At 39.3% G+C, this 10,994-nt stretch overlaps 1 protein-coding gene across 1 annotated transcript; it reads left to right on the top strand.

The window, feature by feature from the left end:
- The first annotated feature begins 1,047 nt into the window (after nucleotides 1-1,047).
- On the top strand, nucleotides 1,048-10,986 carry LOC109985853 (sterile alpha motif domain-containing protein 9-like). The gene is made up of 3 exons (XM_065964602.1): nucleotides 1,048-1,196; nucleotides 4,426-4,493; nucleotides 5,760-10,986. Exons 2-3 carry the CDS (start codon nucleotides 4,490-4,492, stop codon nucleotides 10,115-10,117), a joined length of 4,362 nt encoding a protein of 1,453 aa, XP_065820674.1. The 5' UTR covers nucleotides 1,048-1,196; nucleotides 4,426-4,489; the 3' UTR covers nucleotides 10,118-10,986.
- The last annotated feature ends 8 nt before the right edge of the window (nucleotides 10,987-10,994 follow it).

The raw sequence follows: 10,994 nt of genomic DNA, 5'->3' as shown, positions 1-10,994 counted from the left end.
GATTCCTGTACCTGGTAAGAATGTCACGTGTCCTCCCTGTGAGGGCTATAAAAGGAAAAGGTGACAAAAAATTCCATTGGCTCATGACAGTACGTCACCTGGTGCTGTTTTGTTTATACAGTACCTGATTAAATGTCCTTCCTTGCTGAATGTTAGGCTGTGGCGTTGGTGTTTTCAGTGGTTGATTTGCCACAGTTTAGAGCAGCTTTGTTTTTCTTTGACATGTTCTCACGTCAGGGACTTAAGCTTTCATACATTTATATTCTCTCTTTAGTCCACACAAAAAAAGGAGCATGTATCTGGATACTAAACAAATACTAAAGCTACATTGAACAACAGTGAAAGCAGGACGGAAAGGAAAATAAAAAAAGTAGCTCATCTAGATTTCTCCTCTGCCTCTTCTTCCTTCAGGTCTACTTCATATCCAAAGCTCTGTGGTTTCCCCTTCCTGTTTCATTCTGCGTTCATGTTCACTTATTGTGGGTTTATTTTACCAAAGCCCATAGAAACATAGTTCTCTGGAGCACAGATGGACCTTCATCAAGGACTATAAGTTACATGTTAAACCATATACTATATTATAGTAGTGAGGCATGTATATACTTTTCTTTTGGATTATTTGATTGAAAACTGGAGTTTAAATTATGGTGGGAGAAAAGTTGAAATGTTTGATTTGATTGCACAAAAATAATACAAGTGAGCACCTCAACAAATACAAGTTCAATACACATGTGGACAAGTGTATATTACATTAATAACATTAATGTTTTATACCTAACACAGGGTTATTATGGGAATTATACAGTTCAGTATAAAAACGAACAAACAAATTACTGTAAGTAAAATATATTCACTTGACTTCATTTGACCGATTGAATAAAATCAAATAAAGACCGATTAAAGAGCCATTAGGAGACTGTAGAGCCCTTATTATTCATGAGCTGTGCCAAATGATTTAGATCACTAAACATGGCAGAGATTGCAGTAAGGGCGGTGCACATGAGGGTAGGTCGATGAATTTCCCCAAAACCGAAACTTAAGACACTGAGTTTGCGCAGTAGGTCCAGTCAAGCCCGGTGACAGGCAGAACTATCCGGTGTTCAGAGTTTAGGCGGGGAAGCGGAAGAAACAGCAGCTCGAAGAAAACCAGCCCGGAAAGTGGAACAAGGCTGTTTATGTGTCTGCTTTTTGTCAAGGTAGGAGCAATGTTTGCCTTTTTTTTCGTGGTTGCTCATAAGAAAATCGCAGGGACATAACAGGAATGAAGGAAGTAGGGAGTATGATACACCTGGGCCGAGAATGGAGAGAGGACCCTCGAAACCAAAGAAAGTTTGGTTTTCTTTGCATCATGTTTTACATCCTAGTGATTATGGGCTGAATTTTGCATGCAGAAAAATAACAACTGGTTCTCTTAGTCAACTTTCCCTCCTCACTACAAGAGAACTACTGTTTTAGTCCGACTATCAGCAAACCAAGAAAAACAAGAAATAAGAATTAATACAATTTTAAGAACATTTTGATAGTTAAGATAGTTTGGGGAACTGCGTCTCTATCTTTCCCATTTAGAGTATAAATAACTTGCTCAATTTTTTAAGAAGTGGTCTAAACTAACTCTGTTGAAACTAACTATAGCAAAGTAAAAATGAGTCACCATCAAAGCAAAAATGTATTAATAATTCATGAAACTATCAAGCTTATCATCACATTCCCTCTGTTTCAGACACAGAGGATGTGAGGTAAGATACATTTATAAACTGGCTACTAAAAGTTATATCTCATCCAACCAGCTTAAAAACATCATACAGTAGTTATAGGCTTTAATCGATGTGATAAAGGTCAACATAGCTTTGACCTGGATGAACACTTTTATAGCCAAACGCAGTTTAGGCCTACTAATGCCACTGATTTTTATTATTCCTGTAGATTTCTTCAAATTGCAAATATGAACCCTGTCCAGGCTAAATGTACATCGTCATTCTGGGTTAACACGAGTGGACTTAAAGGGATACTTCACCCGTTGAAACATGAATCTTTATTGACATTGGGTCATATATGTAGTAGAAATGTGAAATACATTTTGAAGTTGGTGCCTTCTTGGCCGAGAAAAGGCAGAAAGTGTCTTTTTGGCTCATGTGGATGAAAGACACCAAATCCCAGAATGCACAGCACCGCAGGCCACTCCCACTAAGATCCTCTAGTTCAGAATCAGAAATACTTTATTAATCCCAGAGGGAAATTCGATCGTTACAGTTTCTCCAAAATATACAGTATAGTAATAAAAATTACTATAATATAGTAATAAAAACATTTACAGACATATTTACTTCAACACATAAGGCCGTTTCCTCAACTGATTCAGTAGGAATTGGTATCTTGGAAATTCCTGGCAGAAAACAGACTCTATGTCTGTGTCCATAGGCAAACAGTGAGAGCACCGACACAACCAGTTGGTCCCAGGTCGAGCCGACCCGGGCTCCTCGTCCTCACCGCCAGGCTGGTCTTGTGTCCTGTGAGCGGTCAGGAGCGCCCCCGGCGGGCAGTGGCCGCAGCAGCCAAAACACAAGACCGGCCTGTCGGCAGCAGCCATCTCGCCGCTATATTTATATTTTCGCCATTATGAGCTTTCTCCATAGAGCCTGTTAGCATAGCTTCCAAGCAATATGGTGGACGTTAAGTTTTGATTCTGGGAGTGAACTCCCACCCACTGATCTGTGATTGGTCTGTAGCTTCAGTGGTCAAAAATATGAGGAACTAGCGTTGTAGTTTCACCCTGCTAACCGCAACAGCTTCCAGTGACGCAAAAATCGTCATTTTGCGTCACTGGAAGCTCCTTTTCAGACTCAGAAATACAAAGATTTCCCATCTCAGGGGAAAATGAGAGAGGGATGCACGACCATTAAAAAATACTACCATGTTTCTAATGATACAAAGCTTAATGCAAATGGGTGAAGTATCCCTTTAAACTAAACTACATAGACAACACCGATGTCTTAAAGTTTGAAAATAGTGGATTAATGCCTGTTGAGACTTCATACTAATATGTTTTACATTAATGTTAAGTGCATTTACTCTACATGTCACATTCAGACACTGATGGCAGAGGATGTTTTGTAAAGTGACGGACCATAGGCATAAACTAATTACATTCACACATCACTGGATAAGTCACCTGACAGTGATTTAGAATCCAGTGTCTTTCCCAAAAACCATTGATAAGTGGACTGCATTTCCATAAAGTCCTCTAAAATGTTAAATCACTTGGGCTGTAATCTTGAGTAGTGTTGATGATTTGATTGATTGAACTGTATTTTGCATTGAACTAAGATTGAGTGACTCAGTGAAATGTCTGTACCAGGATGTTTAAAGCGTTCTGTAATTAAAATTGGTTAAAAATACTAGTCAGTCCCTCCAGGAAGTTGCGATGTTGCGATCGCAACAATTAATGCAAATTCAACCAATCCCTGCAAATTCTGGACGACCTTGCAATTTTGTCCAATCACCGCAACTTTTCTGCAAACTTTACCGCAAAACACACCAGGAGAATGACTGAAACGCGCGGACAACATACAAGACATACAAGTTAAATAAATGCGAAACAAACAGTGTGTGTGTGCACGCTCATGCGTGTGTGCGTTCGTGTATTCATGAAAGTAGTTAGGAATACAACGTCGTAAAATGTTTAAAGTGGTTTAAAAGCTTAAGGCAACGTATTAATTTGGATGTGTAATGAAATCAGATGAAGAGTGTGAGTAAGTGTGTGTGTGTGTGTGTGCGTGAAAGAGAGAGAGACATCACTGAGTGAGGCAGAGGCATCACTCAATCACATCGAAGTGTGTGTAAGAAAATAGTTTAATAATAAAAAACTAGATTTTTTTTACATTAAAATAATCGCAACTAGTGTCGCAATTTTCGCTTCCTGCCGCAATTTAATTGCAAAAAAACGTCTAAAAACATCGCAACTTGCATTGCAATTTTCTTAAAAAGCTGCCGCGAAATCAGTCATTTTAGGCCGCAACAATCCCCCAAAAAGTCCTGGAGGGACTGACTAGTGAACCAGTTTCACCAAAATCTGTCTTATTCCATGTGTATATTTATCTATATCAATTTATTTGTCAGAGACATAGGCATTGTTACACATCGGATTAAAGTGCAACCGATGCAATGTATATACTTAGGACTTCTAGCCATGGCTAATTTGCCATCCTTGTTCCTGGTTAGGCTTTTAGGAAATAACCCAATAAAATGTAAAATAGACATTACATCAGACATACATGGGCAGCAACATAGATGCATAAAAACTAAAAGTAAAGCAGACCCAGACAGGCAGATTGATGATAATGACTAAGAATAAGAATTAAGAACAATAACTCAAATAACAACTAAGTCAATAATCGACTCAGTGTAATTGAATATTTTCTTTTGTAGATGGAAGGTGATAAGAAAGGTGAAACACCAACATTGATAATCTGATGAAAAAGAAAAGAAGATCATGGGTGAGTGTTGTGACAAGTTGTGTGATTTTTAAATTTTAATTGGTGGAGGCAGACAGGAAACAGTGGATACAGTGGGATATGATGTGCAATAAAGACACCAGCAGGAATCAAACTGTCAGAACGTCCAACAACCACTTAAAGAAAAAAAGAAAACGTATTTGAACTGGCAGCATAATGTTATACATAGAATTAGGATATTGTAATCCAGGTTTATAGTATTTAAGTACAAGACTGGTCTGAAAATAACACATTTCCTGATATGGCTGGCAATAAAAGAATGCCAATGACATTTATACTGGGGACTTTCATTGTGCAGAAGCAGCTTTAGCAGAGATTTTCAATAACACTGTAGGGATTAACAGTATAGCGCCTCCTTTGACCACAAGTCACTGCCAAATGCCGCTTCTTTTAATCATCTTGGACTTAAGACAAGTGAGACATCAGTTAAAAAACACCATTAGCACGTAGACCTGATGTACTGGAGAAGCTAATCTGTGCTATGCTACTCTGAAGTGACACAGAGCAAAGACTCTTCAGCAGATCATGGTAAAAACTGACACAAAGAGGCTGAGACTTGTGGTCAGTTAGTGGTCTTTTTAATGCCAAAACAAAAGACTGAAAGATGCTGAAATGTTAATCATAATTTTTCTTTATTAGGCCAAATGGTTTCCATGATATTATACATATCATAACAAAGCTCATACGACTATAACCCTTTCAATCACTGAAAAACACGGCATTTTGATGCTGAATGATATCACCATATCATATCAAGTATAGGAGCATGTAGGTCCAGAATAAAAGTGGACCTAATATTGAGCCTTGCGTGGTACACCACAGGTAATATGAGAAGTGGAGCATGAATGATTACGTGTGTTGACCGAGAAGGTTCAGCTAAAGCTAGGAAAAAACAAACCTAGTGCAGTGGTGGAAATATTTCAGTGTTGTGGTCAAAAGTTGTTTGGCTTAAGGTTGTCAAAAAATGGTATACTTTTAGATACCACTTGCCTTACAGCAATACAAGCGCGTTTTTTTGAGGAATGGTGTCGAAGTTAAACTTCTGGTATTTTGACGACCCTAGTTCTACTGCCTCCTTGGAGCAAAAAAAAGTATTTACCTATTTAAAGATTGACGTCTTCAATAAGAGCTAAATTGATACTGACAGCCTAATTAGCACTGACTGTCAGTGGCAAAATGCTCAAAATGTCCCCCAATCTTTTATTTATAATCAAACCTGTTGCCTTTTCCTTTTTTCCTCACCAACAGCTGACAAACTTGACCCATCACCCGAGGTTTGGACCGAATCTCAAGTCAGCACCTGGCTGAAATCAATTGGAGTGAAGGAGCAGTACATAGAAAAGCTTTATGAGGAAGAAGTAAACGGACAAATCCTTCTTACATTAAATGAGGAGTTTTTAAAGGCTAAGATTTGCATGAAATCAGGACCTGCTCATTTGATCATTCAAAAGAGAGATGAGCTCATCAACTCAAAGCAACGAGAGGTTAAGCAAGAGAGGAAAAAGCCCAACAGTGGTAAAAAAACTGAGTTGGAATTGAAATCAGTTCCGTGTGTTCCTACAGCAAGTGGAGACCCTCCTGCACAGACTCATGAGAGTGTTGAAGATGTCTTAAAAGAGAGACAGACTTCAAATTCAAAGGAAGATTGCAGACCTCGACCATTTGATCAAGAAGGGATTGATTTCATGTATGTAAAGCACAGAGTCCTGCAACCAGAATCAGGTGCTTTTAATCTGACATCTCCATGCCATGAATTTAAGTCATTTGCCATAGCTGCTGCATTGGATCGCACAAGACTCCAAGCTAAGTTTGCAAAAGAGGTCCTTAAATTTGCCACTGGCTGCATGAACATTAGATCAAATGGTACAATACACTTTGGTGTGATGGACAGCAAGGAGGATGCAGGTTATGTGCATGGTGAGATAACTGGTATCCCTGTGAAAGAGAGAGATATTTTTGTAGATTCTTTGGACTACATTGAAAGAAGTGTCTGTTCTGACAAGGAGCATGTACGCCAGTGTGTGCGGCCTCCAAGGTTCATTGAAGTTATGGACAGGGAAAGTACAGAAAAGAAGTATGTGGTAGAGGTTGACATTGTGCCTTCTATTAGTATTGTTAAAAGCAAGGTGTATGCAGTTCGTCTACCGAACTTCAAAGAGGCAACTAACAAAGTGGAGTTTGAAAAAGAAGCCATCCTGCGGAGGTTGGGTTCAAAAACGGAGCCAGTGAGTGACAAAGACCTAAGTGATTTCTACCAGAGAGTCAAAGATCGGGATGCACAAAGGGAAGAAGCAGAGAAAATGAAGTTCCTTAGTGCCCCAGAAAACTGCCAAGACTTAGGACGGAAACTAACAATGCTGATGACAAGTGGGAAGAAGTTCATGGAAAAAGATAAATGGTTCATACTCATCACAAATAGATTCCCATCTGACGACCTTCGCAGCATTGACTGGCTGCTCAAAATGAAAATATTCTGTGTTTTTGAGTTTGACCCAGACTCAGAGGTATCTGGTCTTTGCAGTAGATACCTTCAGCATCACGCTGCAAACATGCATTCTCTGCAGAGTTACAGGATACCAGGCGACATGAACATCAAAGAATTCACAAGCCAGTTGCATCTGTTTGACCAAACAAGCTGGATCTTTTGTAATGGCCGAACTGATTACAAAGGAAATGAAACTCTGTGTGATGAAATGACTTGGATTGAGACAAAAGGGACTTTTCTGCGAGAGTCTGTGTCTTTGATCTGTAAACAACTCTTGCCAAAAGGAACCTTCCAGGTCATTTTTCTTATCACATCCCCAGTTGAGAAACCATTCTTGCACACCTTTTATGAGTTTTTCCCTGAGATGGGAGGCCATGAAGACATCATCTGCATCTGTCCATCCCAGGATAACTTTCAGAAGTGGCAAAGCTTTGCAGAGGGGTCATGTCGAACAGAAACTGTGACAAATTCCAGTGTTGTTGGGATGAAAATGAGTCACATTAATGCAACTCTGCAGCAAGTACAACCCTTTAATTCATGTGCCAGGAAACACTTGCCAGTGTTTGTGAAAGGGACTTGTCTTCTTGAAACACATGAAGAAGAACAGATGTATTCACTGGAAATTCTGACAGTGGATCATTGTGATGAAACAAGCGAAGACTTCATCAATGTGGAGAAAGAAAACATTGAACGCCAGTTCTACCATGGTGGGAGAGTGAACTGGTTGAATTTTTGGCTTGCTGAGCACAAGTATGTTGGAGAGGTAATTGAAAGAGATGCTTATCAAGAAGTTACCAAACTTCTCCGTGAAGCTTTTAAAAGGAACACAGATGAAACTCCAGTGGTTAGTATTAACATCTACCATCATCCAGGAAGTGGTGGAAGCACTGTGGCAAGACAAGTGCTGTGGAATAACAGGAAAGATCTGAGGTGTGCAGTTGTGAAGCCCTCATACTCCGCTTCTGTTGTTGCACAACATGCAGTTGAACTAAGAGAGTATGAAGAAAAAGATCCACACAAGTGTCTTACTGTACTGCTTCTCATTGAAGACTCAGACAAAGAATACCTTGATGATCTCAGAAATGAGCTGGAAGTTGCCGTTAACACCAAAAGAATCCAGTATGGAACTCCATGCTTCATTTTGTTGAGCTGTAGAAGGTCCTATGATCCAGAGAGGAAATGCAAGGAGTCTCCATTACAGAATGTGTCCGTCACTCACAAGCTGTCTAACCAAGAGAGGAGAAAGTTTTCTGGAAAACGAGAGGCACTTGAAGAACGATATGAACCCGAATTCATTCTGACTTTTGTTCTGATGAGTCAAGAATTCAATGTTGACTATGTTCAACATTTTGTGGAACATTTGCTTCAAGGCATTGACCGCCAATCTGTTGTCACTCGCCTCATCCTCTATGTGGCACTGTTGAACACGTATGTTCAAAACTCTTTCATCTCCCAGTCTCATTGTGAAGCCCTGCTCGAATATTTGTCATTCCTGAGAGCACTTTTCATAAGGAGATCAAGAATAAGCAAAGGAGACAAATATGACAGCTTTTTCTCTCCTCTTATTGAGCACGTGTGTGAAAAGGAGAAAAGCCCAGCCAAAGCAATTGAGTTGCTCACTGAGGCATTTGAGCGTTTCAATAAAGATCCATTTTTTGCACAACAACTTGCTCGTCTTCATTATACTTATGAAAAGTTTGAAGAGGCAAAACGCTGGGCAGAGACAGCAGCTAAACAGCGGCCGAACAACTCCTACATACTCGACACAAAGGGGCAGGTGTACAGGAAATGGTTCCAAGCTAAATGCAAAACCATTGACAATGACAATGTACCAAAGACAGCCCAAAATACAGCAGATGCTATGGGGACTGCACTGAAAGCTCTAGAGTGTTTTCAAGAGTGTGAGAAAGCCGCTGAAGCAGACATGGAAAATGTGAATCATTCAGGATTTTTTGCTGAAGTTGAAGTTGGATGCAGTCTTCTTAAACTCATCTCTTCATTGGAGGTGTTTGCATACAAAACCAATGGTCATTCAGAGTGTATGAAGTACCTGTTGACAGATTACATTCCAGAGGAAGTTAAAGATGCCTGGGAGCCATTTCATGGCCCTTTGAAAAAACTTCACAAAACAATGCAAGCTGCTTTGGAGTGGATTTCAGAAGACCTGAGTTACTTTCAGACAGACATTGGTGCAGATGACGAGGACAACCCTGAAAGTCCCGAAGAGAAGATTAGCCAACCACTCGCATGGCTGGCAAAAAAATCTTCAGAGTATGGGAAGTACTTCAGTGAAGCCCACACTAATGCACTTAAGGGGCAATCAATCCCAGCCAATCTAACGCCATTCCAAAAACGCATGATCATCTACCATCTTGGCGGAGGTAATGTAACGTCAATCCTCTCCAAGTTAACAGATCAGAGGAATGCAGTATGCCTTTTAGAGAGCATCCTTTCTCTCTATCCCAGCAATCCATTAAAGGCAAAGTTTGGTCAAAGGGATATTGTCAATTACATCATGGCCCACATTTCACTGAACTGCCTGTCTCCAGATACTAAAAAGGTCACTCTGAAAAATCTGCAGGCACTATGTGGTCAGTTCCCATCTGATAAACGAAGATGCCTACCAAGTGCCCTGTTCCTGCTCACCTTGCTGTTCTGGCCAGAGGATCATGACATGGACATGGAGAGAGAAACCAAATATGAAATTGTACAATCAGCAGTTGAACACCTGGAAAAAGACTACTGGATCAAGATGAAGGACATTCCTCAGAGGAAAAGAAGGCTTTACACCCATTTTTTTCTGGGCAGTGCGAATGGATTGGATAAATTTGTCCACAAGAAAAAGTTTGAAAGTGTCACCAAGGTGTTCTCGGTCTCTGAGAAACGCATGAAGTGGTTTAGGGGTGAGGCATGGAAAAAACCTGAGATTGCCATGATGCTGAAACGTGTGTCTGGATGGACTGAAGATGGAGTGGTGTACCTTGATGGCCCTAGGAAAAAAAGATTCAACATCCTACCTCTTCATGTGCCTTCAGTGCCTCATAGTAATGAGAACATCACTTTCTACCTTGGGTTTACCTACAGAGGCCCTGTTGCCTGCAACATCCTTGTAAAAAAATAGTTTGCCTTTGAACAATCATCCCTCAAGGCTGTTTTAAACTTACTTGAACATGGAAGTAGCATTGAATAGGCAATATTGAAAAGACAAAAGAGAATATCTAGATGCACATATTATTATGTATTTGTATATATGTGTTTTTATTGACTTTGAAAAGACCAAATTTGGATTTCCTGTGTATGAAAATAACAACCAGAATTAGTTTATCTTATAATTTGTGTTTGTTTTGTGCTAACTGGAGCACATGAAAACTGAAGTCTACTTAAGGGATTTAAAGCATTTGGTGACTCAAATCTAGTGACCTGAATATGAAGTTTGACTTTAAATGGAGTCAGATTTAAAATCAAGACAAATTGAAGTTCCAGATGTAAAGCACTGTTGATTATGTTTTCAAGAAGATGTTAATAGCTCTCTCAGTTTTGTTATCCAGGATACAATGTATAAAATAGAATTATAAGGTACTACTTATCAAATGTCTGACTCACTTCCTTGGGCTTTGTGTCTTTGCTTTCACGATAACTGGTCTTAAAGCAACAGTACCACCTTTAGTTAGAGAATAATGTGTATTCATTTTGATGTGCTGCAAAAAAACAAATATTGAATATAGTGATTGTGTAGGCCTACATGTGGTATCAACTTAACAGAACCTGTAATAACTTTACTCAAACTTTTACATCTCTGCCTGTTTTATTTCTTATTTCTCGATCAGTTTACATTTACATTACATTTTTTTACATTTTGTACACTGCAGTTATATGGGATTTCTTTATTTATGTTAACTTCAAAGGGAAATGTTGTACCTGCCAACTTTGTTTTTCATAAATATTTGTAACACATGCGTTTACATTCAGTAAAAATTGGTTTACAAATTCTCTTTTGG

The sequence above is a fragment of the Labrus bergylta genome, chromosome 16 (genome assembly GCF_963930695.1).
Source record: "Labrus bergylta chromosome 16, fLabBer1.1, whole genome shotgun sequence".
NCBI classification, from domain to species: domain Eukaryota; kingdom Metazoa; phylum Chordata; class Actinopteri; order Labriformes; family Labridae; genus Labrus; species Labrus bergylta.
The sequence above is the reverse complement of the archived record's forward strand: the minus strand, read 5'-3'. Positions and strand labels throughout refer to the sequence as shown.